At 38.7% G+C, this 19,237-nt stretch overlaps 1 protein-coding gene across 1 annotated transcript; it reads right to left on the bottom strand.

Annotated features, from left to right (window-relative positions):
- Positions 1–5,853: 5,853 nt before the first annotated feature.
- LOC128742582 (ammonium transporter Rh type A) lies at positions 5,854–15,143 on the bottom strand. Its single transcript, XM_053838984.1, has 5 exons — positions 14,969–15,143; positions 6,887–7,674; positions 6,589–6,822; positions 6,427–6,520; positions 5,854–5,960 (listed from the first exon to the last, which is right to left on the bottom strand). Exons 1-5 carry the CDS (start codon positions 15,141–15,143, stop codon positions 5,854–5,856), a joined length of 1,398 nt encoding a protein of 465 aa, XP_053694959.1.
- Positions 15,144–19,237: the final 4,094 nt, after the last annotated feature.

Below are 19,237 nucleotides of genomic sequence, written 5' to 3'. Positions count from 1 at the left end.
AATATAATACTTATTTTAAAAACAAAATACATTGTTGAAATGAAAATATGAAGAAAATAATGTTGAGATTGCACTAAGCTTATGGTTTCTGACCCAACTGAAACTTCTGAACTCGCCCAGTTAGCTTCGAGGTACGATGCTGGTCTAACAAGCTAGTCGTCGTATGTTCGAATCTCGGCTAGGCGGTGCTTGCTAGTTAGAGTCAATAGGATCGTTGCACTGGCCCCGTAATTTTCCTGTACTCTAACAGCCGGCTGCGAAGTCTGTCGATAAAGAAGGGTAATGTCTAAAGACGGTATAAACCCATGGCTTTGCTTATGGTTTCTGACCAGTTTTCAACTGATTTCAATCGAACTGCACTGATATTTTATTACGATTTTGCCAACATTACCATTTTAAGGGTTGGTAATAAAACCCAAATCGTTACGTTGGACTTGCTGCTCGAGTCACAAATGCTGATGCGTTGGATTAGAAATTTGCGGCATGATTTAGGAATACCTTGGGTTGTCAAAAAGAAAGCTCTTGGTTGCAAGATTACAATTAATCAAATATTCAGGATTATGCATGTATCCCCTTTTTAGAATGGCGTAGCAACGCGCGCCGGGTCCTCTAGTCCTTTATAGTTTTTTGAAACATTCGACATTGGGAGAACGTCGTCCTTCAATAAGGTGGCATGTTATGGGAACAAATATGTTATTCACTGGTTCAAATAAAAGGTTGTAAATGCGTATAACTCTGCCAATTTTGAAAACTGAATCGTTTGGCAGCATCTGCCGGCTTCAAACGCACGTAATCAATGGGCAGGTCTTAGTAAAGTTAGTTTCTACTGAATCGTACATGGAAGTAACTTAGTAACTTGTTTTAGTGATGTTTGTTTTGTGAAAGATCTACTACTGCAAAGCATTATTACCCAATTTGCAGAATGGTGTCACGTAAACAACTATCACCCAGTAAACCATTTGGTTTGTACATCTCGATTGCAACTGAGATATACGAAATCATATCTGAACGAAAAAGTTTCACGCCATATAAGAACATGTACCAAAGTGGAGGCGATATACGTGCGAAAATTTTGACAATTATTTGTAATTCTATTTTGCGTAGTTTTTATAACACGCAGCTAAATACTCCTGAATATATGATTAAGATGTAATCAAATATTGCAATCATCTATACTGCTTTGTAATTCACAGTCATGAATTGCATATGAAGACACGCACGACTGCAAAGCAACTTATTGTTCACTTCGATTTGACATACTCTAATCATTATACAATTCCAATGTGAAATTGACATGAAAACGATTTAATGTGAACTTTCTGTTACGATTTTGTGTTATCTGGGCAGCGTCCTCAACACCTCTACTTTAAGCAAATCTTCGACTGCGTATAGGTATGAAAAATAAGGTTCTAGTCTTGAATGTGTCAGAGTCTTGGTTGTGTCAGAGGAAAGTAGAATTAGGTCTGTTACCTTTGCACCAGCTGTTTTCTTACTTAGTTTGCAGCCAGCTTCTATTTTCACTTTGAAACTCCTCGTCAGTTGTGATTTATTTCGAAAATTGCAAAGGATTTTACCGGTCCTCACTGCCTAAAGACGATATATGTAGTTTGGTGCTTACATCAAGCATATTGGAGCATTCGAATCGATCGCATCCAGAAACGTTCTATCAGGCTGGTTTTAAAGCATTTTCAATAGCGCAACCCATCTGACCTTTCTTCGTACCCTGACCGATGTTGACGACTAAGATTAGATACATTACATCGAACGAACCACGACGACGAACCATTCAACAAGCAATACTGATTGGATAGTAAGATCGACTCCCCCTGGCTGCTTTGGGCTTTGAATTTGCGGGCCTCGCAAAGGACATTACGTCCCGATACACTGCTTTTCCCGATTTACATAGATTATCTTTCGGATATAATGAACCAGTCACGGCATGCATTCGCGTCTGCATTCGTTGGTGGAAGAGATGTATATTTTTAACGAACCCCATCACTGTTTTAAAAATAAGTTTTCTAGATCTGCCATGCCATGAATTAAGGTTTTATACTGGTAAATTCATTAAGACATTAAATGTCAGATGAATCATAATGACAAAAAAACAGAAAACCGACTAGTATTCCTCAATCAATCTGGGATACAATCTGGAATCCACTCCTTCCTTAGGGAGCTCAGTGACGCCATTGTCGTTGTACCACTACTATTTGATCGAATGGCAATGGCAATCTGCTTGAAACACTCCTTTGATAAATATCTTGGTTCTTGGCTCTAGAAGTCTCGATAGCGTCACTTTTCAGTCAACAGCTACAACTACACTTCGACCTTTTTGCCGACTCTGCTTATCGAACGAGGGAAATGTTCGAAAACGGCCTCGCAGTACGTTTCATCATATATAAAATCAAAATTTTTTTTTGCCTGTTTCTAGCCTCTAGATCTTGCTTAGCGCCATGGACCAGTACTTTGCTTAGGTTTTTGGACCTATGATTGCCAAATTCCAGCCATTTTTTCGCGTCTCTTGATGACAGGTTCGAGCTCCGCTGAGGAACAGCCATACTTTCGGATGGATTTTAGGGTCAGCTGTCTCTGATATTTTACAAAACAAAAATTTTACCGTTTTTGTCACTGTCGCTGTCAAAAAAGCGACAAAAAAGGTTGAAAATTAACGTTAAAAATGATGATAAGACGATGAAAATACAATGGAAAGATGGCAAAAAGATCCTGTAAAGATGATAGAAAAGGAAAAGATGACGAATTCGAAGAAAAGACAACAAAGAGATGACAAAAAGACAGCGGTAAATGTCATAAATTTGATAAAAAGACACTGAAACATCACCAGAGAAGCGACAATAAATTCCAAAGCAGAACAACGACGAGACAAAAACACGCCATCAAGAGCAACCAAAATAGGCACAAAAAAATCACATGAAGGTGCCAGAAAGCCAGATGTTAAAAAGGATTAAAAACACAGAGTAACAGGTATTTGAAAAACTAACGAAAAATGACTAGAATACGATAGAAAATTATGAACAAAAAAATCAAACGACAAAAAATGGAAGATGAAAGGCGGAAAAACAAATATGGATGATAAAAGACTAGGAGCGAAAGCCGAGAGTAGCGTTCTTGAATAATTTAGGTCAAACCAGAGATGGTCCGATCACTTCGACTCAATTTTGTTCCATTTGACAGTACCGTCTCAGCTGAGCAAATTTTGACAAAGTTGTATCAATTTTGACAAAAGTAAGTAAGGGGGTTGGCAGTCTTTTACAAGAAGAAGGTTCAAATGGGTAAAGGGTTACGTTTCTCTTGTATTTGGAACGATAGCAGTTGTACAAGTTGCTGGATTTCTGAAAAGGGGAATAGGGTGGTCATTAACAAGGAGGAGGTTCAATAACGTAAAAAAGACTTTGTGTCAATTTATAGGGATTATCGAGAAGACAGATTTACAAGTGGCTGGGGGATAACCGGAGAAAAATTGCCATAGGAATTAGACACATTTAAACGAGAAAAAGCTGTTTGTTTCTTGCATTATGAGAATTTACAATAACAGATGAAAATAGGACCCGAGTTAGATCGGGCAATCAACTAGTAGCTAGATTAGATACTAACAAATGTCCCATATACAACTTATTCAAACGGGCCGTGTTTAATTAGATCGGACCAAGTCGTAAAATTTAAAACAAATGAGTTAGTGACAGCAAACGATCAAGAGATTTCCAAGCTACATTTTATGCTAATCAGTTTACATAAATGTTGCAAACAGCTAGAGTTATGAGATGATTCCGAAAGATTGATACCTTTAAACCATGTAGAGTAGCAAATTTTGAACGCGTTTTTCTCGAAATCAGAGTTTTGTCACTTGGTTCGGTCTGACTTAACACCGAACCAAATGACAAAACTCTGATTGAATGACTCTGAAATGAATCAAAGGTAAACAAAAAAAATAGGCAAGTAAAAAAATCGAACCATTCCTGCTCAAATGTTTCATGAATTCAGTTGCTATAAAACATTATTATTTTCCTGCAATTCGTAAGGACTCACTCATGTGTCCTTAACTCCCCGAGTTTGTCGTAGAACTCGTCCACGGCCATCGATCGTCATCGTTTGACGTAGATTTTCGAGGATGCGCTAGGCAGGGCATTTAAAGAGTCAGAGCTATATTTGACGCTCCTTCTAGGTGACTCTCCTTATTTCATACCTCAGTTGTAATGATCAGTTGAGATATTTTAGCAGCCACAAATCTCGAGCAACATATCAAAAGGTCCGATCTGCAAATGAGAGATTCTCTTTGTGTCTCGTCTCTGACGCTTACCCGCTAATGTACTTGAATGCATCTGTTTAGCATGAAACGGTTGCTGGCGTTATTGGTCAGCTAATCTTTGAGAAAAATTGGGTTGAAATGCGTTTATGCCGCTGTAAGAAGACTAACGTAAGAGAGGAGACTTAAAGAGAATCGCTCATTTGCTCATTGGGCCTTTTGACATATTGTTCGTTGAATAATCTTTTTACCAAATTTCTCGACATGGATGGATGTTTTAGACTGGTTCCTTGTCCTTCTCGAACTGTATAATACTGTGACAAGGAATTAAATTTGAATGTGACGTATGTTTTGTCGTCCATTATTATGCACTTGGAATTTCCAGCTACGATGCTTTATCGTACAGTTTTCATACTCTGGACCTGTTTGATACTCCTTATTTTGGGATTTGTTTTAGCTGCCTCTGTTTCTGCCGATGGATTCGCAGATTCGAATGTTGTTTAGCGGTTTGAACGTTTGATTTCGACGTTTCAACATTTTTGGTCATATTCCGTACTGAAACCTCATTTTTTTACTCGAACGCCCTCATTATACGATTATTCAAACGAGAGTGTTTTTTTCAACCCGCTTTCGGTTTATAATTAAATGAGCTATTCTCAATTTACTTTAATTTTGGAATTATGCGTGCTCTAAAATCATTTTCAATTCTGAAACTCGGAAAAAAATAAATCTATTCAGATCAAACATCCGCATGGGTTAGCCTAGGAAGCCTTTGTGTTGTTAGCTGCCAGTTCAACGATTCACACTTCTTAGCAACGCAACTGTGTTAATGGAAATTAGCAGCCACTGCACCGTAAGGCTTCGGGGGTGTGCTAAATACATTCGCGTTCCTGTTTCCTATTAGTGCTGGCTAGACAGACAGCCAGCACTTAGTTAGCTCCTCGAGTTTGGTCAGGTGCTTTGATTTAACATGGAAACAAAGAAACAAATTTCGTAAGAAAGCGAGCTTTCTTGAATATAACAGATTCCACTAAAAATTGCTTGTTTTTTTATGAACCGTATTATTGTCGTATTTATCCCTATTACGGCACGCATAAAGGAACCGCATGCAAATTCCGTTAACTAATGAGATAGGCGTTAGCGTAATTTTAGTTGGCATTGACCGAACAAAGCCAATCAACTATTTTTTTCGGGTGTCAAAAATCGATGTCGTATCGTGAATTGCGGCTATCATAGCCTGGTTTTTACCTCTGAAATTTGTGATGTCAATTATCTTGTCTACTTTGCAGTCTTCTATTTTCGAGCCCGATGACAGCAAATTGGATTAATGGTTATTGTGGGTGATTTATATATTGACAATAATCTGCGAATGTCAGCATAGGGTAATTGTTTTGTGGTTTTCATTTAATTTATTTCCGCTGTTCTGCATTTCCACTTTCAGTAGAAACTTTGATGATAAAAGCGATATATTTTGCTTACAATTATGTGATCATAAATCATAAACAGCGTGTTGATTTTTCAAAACATTTAATTGTGAGTAAAATTTATTACAAATACAAATACTGTCGGGTAGATTCTTCTGCAAAAAGCCCATTTCAGGTGGAGCTTGCAATTGATTCCGTGGGTGTTTCCCAGTATGCATCGTCCTTATGCAACTCATCTTTTTCCAATTGACGAACCGTCGGCGACTTTAGAACTAGGCCTGTGAAAAAAGGGAGTGCATTGAAGTGAATGTTTCCTTCACGGTGCTCGATTTTCGAAAGCAACAATGTCACATGTAATGCAATCAGGACACGCACCAAGCCAATTTTTGTGAAAATTTTTAACAACAGAATGCCACGAGGTCCTAATCATTACTTGCGATATTTTTTCTTTGCTCTTTTAAAAATTAAATCCGCTTTGAGAATCAGAAACGGAACCTGGGCGTTTGACATGTGTAGTGAAGGTATTGGGCGAGGCGATGAAGTAAACGTCTCAACTTTAATTTCTAGCGGTTCCACCGCCCACCACAAATCGTCCTGGAAAAGTTGTTTAGCTGGCAGCACACCACCGACGTATTGACTTCTTAATACTAGGCCTTATTGGGTTAGATGCGTAAATGTTAGTTTAGAAATGGTCAGTTAGTAGTGTTAGCTTATTCATTATTGGTGATTTTAAAACTAAATTACCTGTGAATAATCCACCAACAATGGCAATCAACACTGTCAATAAAATAGCCGATAGCTGGTATGCACCTTGTTTTGCTGCACTTCGGCCGTAACCCTGAAATGAGATTAGAAGTAATTTCTCTGTTCACATAAGTTCAAAATAAAATATTCGCATGTTCAGACCCCAATGATAAATTCATGCATTTCTTTGCTTGATTCCCCGGTGACAGTGGAGTTCATCGCAGGAGTGACTGCTTCCATTGCAGGGAAAATTTCTATGAGAGAGCTTCCGTATGTTTCAGATGTTGCTAGTGAAGCATATATGGCGGAGAACACTGCCGAAAGTAGTGCCGGCATACCGTGGAGATTATTTACCCCACACGTATCTGCTATCCGAAGATTCGAAAGTATCGATGGCTATGAATTAAAAAATTGGTTAAAATTTGTTACCTTGTATTACCTTATCAATTTCTCTACTTACAGTTAAAAATCTGTATCCTAAAACTGAGATTACTCCGGCTATGAAACCCACCAACAGTGCTCCAAAGGGATGAATAATCAAATTACAAATCGAACCCACTGCCACTCCTCCAGCCAGTGTTGAATTCTGCACGTGTACCATATCGAACTTTTTCTCATGTGAAACCAATCCCGAAACTACGAACGCCGTTACGGTGCAGGCAGCCAGCGACAGATAGGTATTGATAATGGCTCGTTCCTGTTGGGCACCATCTACCAAAGCCGAGTTAAAACTTGGCCAGAAAATCCACAGAAAAATGGTCCCGATCATTGCCGTAATATCCGAACTGTACGAGGAACACTCCATTGGTCCGGCCTTGGCATCCTCTTTCTTCGGTCTCATAACGAAGCTCACAGCCAGTCCGAAGTATGCTCCAAAAGCATGCACAGTAATAGAACCGCCCACGTCGGTGACTTTCATCAGTTCCAACTGAAGGTACTCGTTGGCCGCGAACACTGCAATTTCTATGATACCCAAGATCAACAACTGCAGCGGAGTGGTACGGCCAAGCAGTGCTCCCATACTAATCAGGACGGCTGCCGCAGCAATATCGGCCCCGATCAGGTTATCCAATGACAGCGGTATCTTGCCGTGTTCCATTTCGTAACAGCCGCGCATTATGATGGCCCACTGGATCACTAGGGCTCCGACCAGCAGGTTGAGACCGGATGCGCTGAATCCGTAGCGCTTGAGGAAGGTCATCAGAAAGGCGAAACCGATGAAGATCATCACGTGGATGTCCTGGAAATCTGCGAATAGATAGAAATGCCCATGAAGGTTAAAGGGTGACCCACATAAAATTGCATCACGGAAAAAAACGCTGTAGAAAATTACCCATTGGATATTTTCACTTGAAAACTTGGGTAGAAGTAGTTTCGAGTGTATTGTTTACTTTGTGTTTTTATCTCTGTTAAACTTTATGTTTTCGGCAGGACAGTCAATCGGTGAAGCAAAACGACACTTTATTGATTCTATGGGCATAAGGAGTCAACCTTATGATAACTCGGAGGAATTTTAATTTAGCTTTAATCGTTTCCTACTGTATATATTTCATTTAGTCTCTAGGATTTTAAGTTTATTTATATTCATTTTAATTTATAACCATATTATTTTAACAGCCAATTAAACGCGTACCCAACCTACCTCTAAAATTATATAAACCAATTCATACCGAACTCTAGTATACTACTATCTAGTTGCGTTTTTCTGTAATCATACCTATGGGTATAGGGTAAAGAAGCGAAACGGTAACAGCATAAAGCTGGCATATGTCGGACGACGTCCGTCCGACAATTCTTACTGGGGTGTAAAGTCTTTACGGAGCCGAAAAGTAGAACTCACGCAGGGATTATGTGCCGTAAGCCGATGGCCACAGATTTGGAGCTCCCTCTCTCCAATTTTCCGTGAGAGAGGCTCCACAGTTGACCTTGCGGTACGAAACTGGTCTAACAAGCCAGTCGTCGTTTGTTTTAACTTTTCTCTTTCTTGCTGAACGCAGTTGTATGAGCAACAGCACATTGTGCTACTCATTGAGGAGAATGTTAATACACTTTGAATACGTTGATGCGATGCGCTGACGTATGACAACTACGGGTAGTTTTAACATGGGTAGTGCGTTGAGAAAAAACGACTATTGTCAGTAGCGGTCATTGCCATCAGAAAAATATTAATCCGTTAATGCAGTTGCATCATGATTCTTACATTTAGTATATTCAGTTGGGTTTGGCTGCACGTGAACGCAACTGCATCATATAGTTAGGCATGTCACAACGGCAACAGTGCGAAAAATGTTATTTTGATATGACAACATTGGAATTCCCATGCATTTGCTTCTTGACGCGCACCAACAGGAAAGTCCCATTATAAACAAAGGTAATTCTCTGCTAAGATTCAAAATTTAACGACTTTTGATTGTCTTGACGCCTCTGAGTCTATAGTTGCTGTACGCGCACCGGTTGTTTTGTTTTCACGTTTACTGCTGTAGCAACCGAGAGGACCGAAAGTTGCTCATTTAAAGAGCGCATTAAGAAGTTTTTCTGCCCGTCAGTTTTTCTCATTATGTTTAGTCTGTTTCTCATTGTGTGGATTTATTTCTCATTTCTGAAAGCAGTTCTGCTCATTGTGTTGAACAAAAAAAGTTGCACTTTTTGCACAATGAGTGAGGAAATAACAAGCCTGCCAAGTAGAGTTGACCATGACCCAAATGAAATGAGCGAACTTAGACTAACCCTCTAGTGGCAGGTTGAAGACAGAAAGAAATCATTTTTGTTTCAATCAATAACTATTTCAGATCATCTTAGTAGGTAGTAACTCAAATATGTGTGGAGGATAATTTTGCCGCTTATTTCTGCTGTTACAAAACGCAATGTATCCGATTTTTTCTGGCCCGGGTTGCCAGACTACCACTATTCAAATTCGGCCAAATAGCGGTACAACGACAATGGGTTACAGTCGTCAGGCTTGTTATTTCCTCACTCATTGTGCAAAAAGTGCAACTTTTTTTGTTCCACACAATGAGCAGAACTGCTTTCAGAAATGAGAAGTAAATCCACACAATGAGAAACAGACTAAACACAATGAGAAAAACTAACGTGCAGAAAAATTTCTTAATGCGCTCTTTAAATGAGCAACTTTCGGTTTTGCTCCCGGTCCTCTCGGTAGCTACAGCAGTAAACCTGGAAACAAAACAACCGGTGCGCGTACAGCAGCTATAGACTCAGAGGCGTCAAGACAATCAAAAGTCGTTATATTTTGAATCTTAGCGGAGAATTGCCTTTGTTTATAATGGGACTTTCCTGTTGGTACGCGACAAGAAGCATATGTATGGGAATTCAAATGTTGCCATATCTAAATAACATTTTTCGCACTGTTGCCGTTGTGACATGCCTAACCATATGATGCAGTTGCGTTCACGGGCAGCCAAACTCAACTGAATATACTAAATGTAAGAATCATGATTCAACTGCATTAATGGATTAATATTTTTCTGATGGTAATGATCGCTACTGACAATAGTCGTTTTTTCTCAACGCACTACCCATGTTAAAACTACCCGTAGTTGTCATACGTCAGCGCATCGCATCAACTTATTCAAAGTGTATTAACATTCTCCTCAATGAGTAGCACAGTGTGCGGTTGCTCATACAACTGCGTTCAGCAAGAAAGAGCACAGTTAAAATGAAACGGAGCAGAATAAATCGCGTTGAAGACTGAGCACAGTTTGAATTTTTCTCTTCACTTTTTTTCTTCTGAGGAGGTGCCATCCCTGTCAGTCGTTCCCAAAAAGTGCAATCCGGCCAGTACTCCGGAGCTTTCTGAGATAATTATTTATGATTATTTCAACTGTGTACTGTCAAAAAGGATTTTTAATATCTCTGTAATCATTGAAATTAAACGCAATTTGATAGACAAACTGGTCCTGGTCCTTTGATGTCGAATTTACGTGCAGCGGAATTTTACAGTTTTGTGTTAATTAAATAGCATGTAGAAAATGTATATGTTTGCTGGTGAAAGTCGCCGGTAGGTCTTGCTGACTATCTTTGGTACTACACTTACACTTAACTTGATAAAGACACTTAACTTGATAAAGAGAAAAGTGCAAAAGTTTCAAAAATTTGGCTTCGGCATGCACTCTCCTCAGTTTGAGGTTGAACCGTATAGAAAATACAAATCTAGAGCACTTTAGAAAGACATGTGAGCTGCTCGAAATTCCAATTAGAAAAGACGATCCAATAGGACAACTTCCAGCTGCGATAATACAGCAAATTTTCTACTTAAATGATGCATCTTCTTGCTTGCACCTCAAATTTATCCGCAAGCCTCGAAGAAAGGTTCATATGCTTATTTTTGTTTTCCAAATCAAGCTTTTTTTTTCAAATTTCAACTTCGAAAACGCGCACCCTTGGAGAAACTGGTCCGCGCATTGTTAGATTCGTTTTTGTTACTTTGTGCCACCGTTGGCCGTTCTACTTTCTGACTAACGCGGCAGGTTTTACTTGGCATGAATTGGTCGGGACCAGGGCTTGAAAAGGGATCGCAAGTTGAATGTGACTGCCGTGAATGCGAACTTTTCGCATTCAAACTCCGCTTTTTGAACGATCATTTGACTGTTTTTTCAATCCAGTCAAGCTGCCGTCTTACAATTCATGCGGCATCTCACTAAAAGCAAACAGTCGATCTCCCGTTTTGCTTTGCGCTTTGAGAATATAAACTGCAAACTGACTGGAAGCATGCGGTGACGTATTTTTTCGTTTCTCTTTTTGTCTCCAAATCGGCTGCTTACAGTAATAGTTTGTCACCCGGACGTCGGTCCGACGCAAGCAAAATATTCGTTTGTATTGGACGGAGTCCGACCGACTTCTTCCATGCACATGTAGTGGTTGTTTTTATTTGTAGTATTGAATCATACGATTGTGCGGTTGCTTTTCGTTAGCGTGGTGACTGCTAGTCATTTGACTGTTTTGCAGTCATTCGCTGCTCCAAACGGTAAAGGCAGCTTGATCGAAACGAAAATGTTAAAAAGCTTTAGAACGCGTTCGTTCTACTGCGTGCAATCGGCGTTTGACTGAGCAAACTGCCATTTGTGTTATGCATAGCGTTCGTATTCCACTAAACGGACGGTGTGAACTTGAATGCGCGTTGGTGTGACTGCGGCAGAAAAAAAGGATCAGTCGAAGCCCTGGTCGGGACTTACTCTTCCGAGTCCAGGCTAGTTTTCCAAACGACCTTATTTTTTTAGAAAACTTTAAAAAGGTTCATAGGCTACCTTTTCATTACATATTGATATGATGACAATTAGTTCTATCAGTATGATTTCACTGGAAAATGAACAATCATATTACCACCTTATATCTTTTTCCATAAATTAACACCACTCACTTACGAAGACACTGCTGACGATCCAGCTTATAACTATGGTAAAACTGATTTCTTGAGAATGAACGAGTTTCTTTCCAACCTTAACTGGAGCTCAATACTCGACGGCTGTGATGCTGAGTCAGCAGCTCTAAATGTATCCAACATTCTGTTGTACGCTATCGATCAATTTACTCCAAAGAAAATCAAACGACAGTCTACTTTTCCTCCTTGGTCAAATCACACTCTTAAAACTTTAAAAACTGCCAAGAGATAAGCGCTCAAAAAACTTTCAAAGTTTCGTACAACTCAGCTTAAGTATCATTACATATCTTTAAATAACCGTTATAAGCGTTTAAACAAGTTACTGTTTAATTCATATCAAACTCAAATTCAACTGAACCTTCGTAATAATCCAAAAAAATTCTGGCACTACACGGGATTCCTTCAATCATACTGAAGAATTGTGGTTTGGCTCTTTGTACTCCACTGGTCCGCACTTTCAACATATCTCTGCTTTCGGGTAGTTTCCCTACCGCATGGAAAACTTCATATGTCTTTCCAGTCTATAAAAAAGGTCCAAAACAAATCGTTTCAAACTATCGTGGAATAGCATCACTCTGTGTCATTGCAAAGCTTTTCGAGCTGGTTGTTCTGAAATTCCTTACTTACAATTTCTCTAGCTACATTGATAAAAGTCGTATATGGTTTCGTATCCAAACGGTCAACCTGTACTAACCTGATTTCCTACACATCCTTCATTGCTCGCTCAATGCAAAACCATCTTCAGGTCGATGCAATCTATATGGATTTATCAGCAGTTTTCGACAAAATAAATCATCAGATCGCCGTCTCGAAACTTCAGAGGCTTGGATTAAGTGGCAATATCCTTAACTGGTTTGAATCATATCTTACCGGTAGGACTATGTCCGTTAAAATTGGAAATACTATTTCTCTACCTTTTTCTGTCACATCTGGTGTGCCACAAGGAAGTCATCTAGGTCCTTACATTTTTCTGCTGTACCTTAATGACATTCATCTTACCCTTAAATGCATGAAATTATCGTATGCCGATGATTTCAAACTATTTTCCATAATTAAGAATATCTCGGACACCCAATTTTTACAATCGCAGTTGGATCTTTGCTGATTGGTGCAATATCAACAGAATGGTGTTAAATGCTTCAAAGTGCTCTTGTATCTCCTTTACACGCAAACGATCAGTCGTATCATTTGATTATAAAATCTCGGACATTGTTCTTACGCGGGAAAACGTTGTAAAAGATTTGAGAGTTTTATTAGATTCAAAATTGACATTAAGGATCACATAGCTTTTATCTGTTCTAAAGCTTCTAAAAATCTTGGTTTCCTATTCAGAGTCACTAAACAGTTTACGAGCATTCCATGTTTAAAAATTTTGTACTGTTCTTCAGTGCGATCAGTACTATCAAAATAGCATTCAACGGATTGAGGCCATTCAACGTAAATTTGTGCGTTTCGCCCTACGACTTCTACCTTGGAATGATCCTCTAAATCTTCCAAGTTATGAAGATCGGTGTAACCTTATTAGTCTTGATACCTTGGTACTACGGCGTGAGGTTGCCAAGGCTACCTTTATCTCCAATATCCTAACATCATATATTGACTGCCCCGACATTCTACAACTGCTGAACATAAACATCCGCCGTAGAACTTCGATCCCATGCTTTTCTCTACCTGCCTGTCTCACTTACCAACTACGCTAGAAACGAGCCTCTCAGTAGCATGTGTCGTGTTTTTAATCAATGTTACAGTGTGTTCGATTTTAATTTATCTCGTACCGTTTTAAAAGAAAAAATTCGTCGTGCCTTGAAATAAATGTAACTATTGTTAATCATGTTATAAGTAAATTATTACTCCTAAGCTCAAACTTTTGTACAATTAGTATTTAATGCAATGTATTCGTAGTTTTAAGTGTTAAAAAAGCTATGTATCATTTGGTGGAAACTGTAGGTACAAAAAGATAGGAGGTTTTGTGCCTACTGGAGAAGGAATGTCAAAGCTGTCCCACCCCAGCGGGCTTTTCCCTTCTCAAATAAATAAATAAATAAATAAATAAATATATTTTTTATATAGTATATAGTATTTAACAGTGACAAATAACACCGGAGTAGTCCGTTTCCTTCGCAATCGACGATTCCGAAGGTGTTAATTGTTAACATTTGTCAGGATCGCCAGGTCGCTCAACCTAAGTCAGCATATCAATTTTAAGAGTGCTAAAAGGCCGTGGTGGTACGTAAATAGTGGATCTAACGTTCACCATACTTATCTTTCAAATAATTCGGGGGTTGGAAAAATAAGGAGTGTATAAACAACATAAATCTTTAATTCTTTACAGGTTTAGAAAATTTATAATAATTTTTATTACAGTTTATTACAGTTAGTCAATCTATGACATTGGTCAACGTAAGTGTCACAACGTGTTTTGATTAGTTTGTATTGATCAAGGTACTGCAAAAGTAGTGAAAAAATATCTTACCTCTACAGCTTTTTATGACTAATACGACGGGAAAAAATCGTCCACAAGAATACTTTATTTAATTTTAAGGTACATCCAACGGATCCAAATAGATCTTCAAATAATCCTTTAAAGTGCAAAAACAATTACACTCAAGTCTTTTTTGCGTAACTAAAAACCGTTCAAAAAAAAATCCGCGTTAATGCAGGTTTACGCTTTACTATTTCAAGTAAACAGATTCTCGTCTTTTTCACTTCTTAAATTTAATTATTTTATTTTTTATTTTAATTTATCTCTCGTTTTAGTGTGTTTACGTGATTTTTGCTCGCATATTTTAAGACATTTTGACATTCCTGAAGGATTTATCAAGGATATTAGAAATTTGCTTCTGAAAGAAATCAATTCTGCAGCTAAGAGGCTGAACACAGTTTTCCTAAAACCGAGATATCACTTTTTGTTAATTTGATGGTTAGCATAAAAAAGTTTTACTTTGATTGGTGATATATTGTTCAAGAAATTTTGCCATTCACGATTTCCGATCACATTTCAACAAATGTGACTTAAGGGCTCGGGCTTGCATTCGCTTTTAAACTAGTCGAAATGTGGTGTGATGTTCCGCTAGTCCAATTTGTCGATCGTTTCTAATTAGATAAGTCACTAGCGTTAACATTACATAATAACAAAACACTCACGTGGGTATTTCGGTAACGGTTTTTCCTCTACGGCAGCTTCCGAGGCTATGTTTGTCACATTTTTCGGCAATATTGACTCGGAATAATCAGTAAAAAATCCAAACACAATTATGAACACCAATTGCACTATCAGCAGTAGTACATATCCTGCCGACGAGGATCCCGGGGTATGCATTTTGTTGCAGATTAGTCAAACACTTTCTCTTACTATGAAACTAGAATAAGGAAATCAATGCAATGTGACACACCCCCCGAAAGTGTGTAACGCTGTTCGTGATCCAGTTCCGTTTTCGAGTGATTATCCGCCGACGGTCGGCAATGGACTGAACCCAAAGGAAGTCAGGGATGATGATGATGGTCGTTGGTCTCCCCCTGAAAAAATCTACATGCACGGCTATTATCTAGCCGTTTCGCGCTCGCATTACGATTATTTTGATGGACAGCGAACCAACTTCTGAAGTGTATTATCTGTTTCCAGGCCCCTTCGAGCGGTATAAATTAAATCTAAATTGTTCCGCAAATACGTCTGCCCACAGAGCAGCGCCGCTGTGTGAACAGCGTCAGTGGACTGTGCTGAATGTTGATCATCGCTACAACCAACTGGAAAAGTGAAAATGTACCACTATGAATAGATTAGGCTAATATTGTCATATCTGCAGATTTTTATCACATTTATGCTATTTAGAAGTGCGAATTTGCGATGATAAATATGTTTCCAACGCGATCGTTGTTGACCTTCGTCGAGGGCTGCGTCATCTATTCGCAACGGTACCCTGGTCTTCGAGCACATATCTTGCCTTTTCACCGATCACCCGCGACCGACGCCCTTTCCATCCAGGCTGGTCCAGCTTTGGGTGGTTTGATAACGCTCTGAAATTTGTAACTGGTAGACTAGCTTCGATAGTGAGTAAACGATGGTCATAGCAGTGTATTCGCTTCTGTATTTCTGAAATACCCATTTTTCCCACTTGAGACGTGATCTTCCTTACGAGTACCACCGTGCGTGCAGTCTGGCCTGTCGGTCGGCTAAAACCAACGATAAAATATTCAATGTTGTGGCAATTCGATGGTCAATCATATCAAACACACCCTTCAAAACCTGATGCCTTGGACTAACATACGCTTTCTGGTGTGCTTGTTACGACGGGTGGTGGTAGGTAATTGATTCTGGTGAAGAGTTTGAATGTTTAATTTATGAGAAAGTCGATTGCTTTTGTAGGGTCCTTGAAATGAAATGTGAAAAACAAACAGACTGTTCGGAAAACAATTCATCCATCCGGCGATGGGATGGGTTGGCTTTAGTCGTCTAATGGAAGCAGAATGAAATTGGAGGATAAACGATGCATGCAACGATTCCTGACCTGGTATGCATGTGTTACGAACAATGGTCAGTATTATTTCTCTAATTATGTCCTGTGGATAAATCATATTGTACTAACGGTTTAGTTAGTTTTATTCGTAGAGTAAATTGGGTTTACAACCAACTGTTTTCGTGTTCGCTTAACCTAATTTGCATCAGTTTCAGACGGATTGTGTACATTGTCATTAAATTATGTTTGTGGTATTTTAAGTAAAAGTTTTCCATTGTTTTTTGAAGTGTAGAACGGGGAATAACGCACAAGTTAATCGCTTCAGTGGTTCATTTCAAAGGAAACTCCGACTTCTACTGAAGTAATGATGGTGGGAGGTGGGAATTTTATGAATCATCCTGCATCATTGCGGGCGTGTATGAGTTGACATTCTCTATCGGAGTTTGTAGTATCGTTTTACGCATTATCAAATAGGCAATGCCGCCAAGAAGTATGTTCGCAATTCCGACTAGTGTAACAATTGCCCATGCTGGGATTGCAGTTCCTCCTGAAAAGTAAAAAAAATAGTATGATTGTCAAGTTTACAGGTTTTCGAGAAAGTTTCAACTCTTACGTTTATGTGTGCGGTTAATAGTGCGGCGACCACGAAGAATCTTTCGTCTGGCTTCGGTTTCATCCAAGCACATGCTCAGTACCACTGAAAATAAAAAGATTTTTTGCATGTTAGATTTTTTTAAATTTCGAAAAAGTCATAGAAATGATTTGAATAACCTTTTAAAAAATTAAAATTTTGAATGAATTAAAAATTTTGAAAATTTAAGTAGGAAAAAAAGAAATAAAAGCATAAATTTTCGATGTAACCTGAGAGACGCGACTATCCATATTTAAAGTAGAATTACTAATGACTCTAAAATAGAATTCCAAGGGTTCGGATGATCGAGTCTAATCTATACCTTAACGAGTTTCAAGTTTGTATCGAATTCAGTAAAATATAAGACGAAACTTTTTACATTTTTACAATCTGAAAGAACTATTTTTATAAAAATGTCATTGTAGTTTCAAAGAAAATTTTCCGAAGATCAACTTTTCAGAAAATTGTAGCTTGATCCGTTGATGTCTAAAATAGTTATTAATTTGCGTTAGTTTTCAATTCAATTTAGATGACATTCATTGTAATTTACTCCAAAAATTAATCTTTTATTTCGGTGTGTTGACATCGGAGCTTTGATTGACTTTTTTCTTTCCAATGATTGACTGTTTTATCTCTCCCTCTGACATAATAAACTATGTTTGCACATGTGGATTAATGTGAATCGATATGCATATTAAACTAATTACCTACCAATGTCCTAGCTGTCATTATCGAATAGATGAAGTTGTGGCGGTCATTGTAGTGTCAATACAAGGTTCTGCGTGGTATCATATAGCTTGCATTCAGTGATCGATACGATAACTTACAAAAACAATTATTACCGCTCTATAATAATTATTGTGTGCTTTTATCCCCTATACAACTTTACAACCCTATACAAGCAATATTAACGGCAGTAAATTTATTGGTATTCTTAGGTGGCATACTAATTACATCTATTTCTTGATGAAATACTAAAACAATTATACCTTAAGAAATGCATATGTATGTTCTTCTCGTATAATAAAAAGATTTTCAAAATATGCATAACGGACTAGAAAAGAAAGCAATTAAATTTTATTCCCCAGTAAACCATTTGGTTTGTATATCTCGATTGCAACTGAGATACACGGGATCATATCTGAACGAAAAAGTTATTTCGCTAGACAAAAGGAGACTGCACAACCCCCCTTATTGAGCTAGCGACATGGGTTATCAGCAGCCATTTGAGGTAAGCTAAAAAATTACCTTGCGTCTTCTTTTTATTGAAACTGACGGAGACGCTTTATTCAGTTTAATTGTAAAACTTTTTGGTATAATCAAGTTTCGGAAACCAACAACGAAGAAGGCACCTTGCGTATCCTTGCGTTTTATCTTGGGCCTACCTATCATATATTGGATTTTAGATGTTTTGATTTAGCTCTTCTCTTTCACTCTCCGCTTTTGGCCTAACGTAGATTGTCTACGCCAACAGTTCCCAACCTTTTTTTGGTTCGCGTACCCCCTGACGGATTTCCCTATACTATTCTGCAGTGAACTAAAGTTTTGGCGAACCCCCATTTGGGAACCGCTGGTCTACGCCGTTCCAAAGTTTCTAGTAACAGCATAGAAAACTTTTGCGATGGCTCGGAGTTAGCTCTTGTAGAAAATAGTGCCTCTCGTTTCGATGCCTATTCGCCGGATCACACAATCAACAACGATGTTAAATGACATACAGCACAGCCCATCTACTTGCCGAAACTTCCGGGGCGACATCCAAAGAAACTCAACGTAGTCCCCAATATGCTCATATAGCACATCAATTGTTCCAAAATAGATTTGATCAGTCATTTTATTCCAAAATCCATACAAGTGCATTGTTTACTATAGCTGTTTCTATTTAACTGTACTTCCTGAAAACAGACTAAAATATGTAGTGGGGTCATATTGTACTTCCGACAGTTTTGGGCGGAACGGAAGTTAACCTACAAACGAAAGCAGCGTGCCGGTTCCCGGTCCTCTTCGGAAGAGATCCGATGAGAAATCGGTTAGCTGCAGAATAATAGAGCCGCCGGTAAGGACCGACTCCCGGCAGAACTCTGCGAAAATGGCAAAGAACCACTAACAACGGTGCTTCATTGGATAATTTCAAGGATTAGGCAGGATGAGTAGCTTAGAGTAGCTCTAGTAGCTTAGAGGAATAAATGAAAGGTGTGATTTGTCCCATCTATGAAAAGGCGATTGGCTCGATTGCTGAGCAACGCCGCCGACAATGTTAATGCTATCCAAGATTTTTTTGCATCGTCTATCCCCAATAGCAAGAGACATCATACGGTAGTATCAGGCGGG

Source organism: Sabethes cyaneus, chromosome 3 (assembly GCF_943734655.1).
Source record: "Sabethes cyaneus chromosome 3, idSabCyanKW18_F2, whole genome shotgun sequence".
Classification (NCBI taxonomy): Eukaryota; Metazoa; Arthropoda; class Insecta; order Diptera; family Culicidae; genus Sabethes; species Sabethes cyaneus.
The sequence above is the reverse complement of the archived record's forward strand: the minus strand, read 5'-3'. Positions and strand labels throughout refer to the sequence as shown.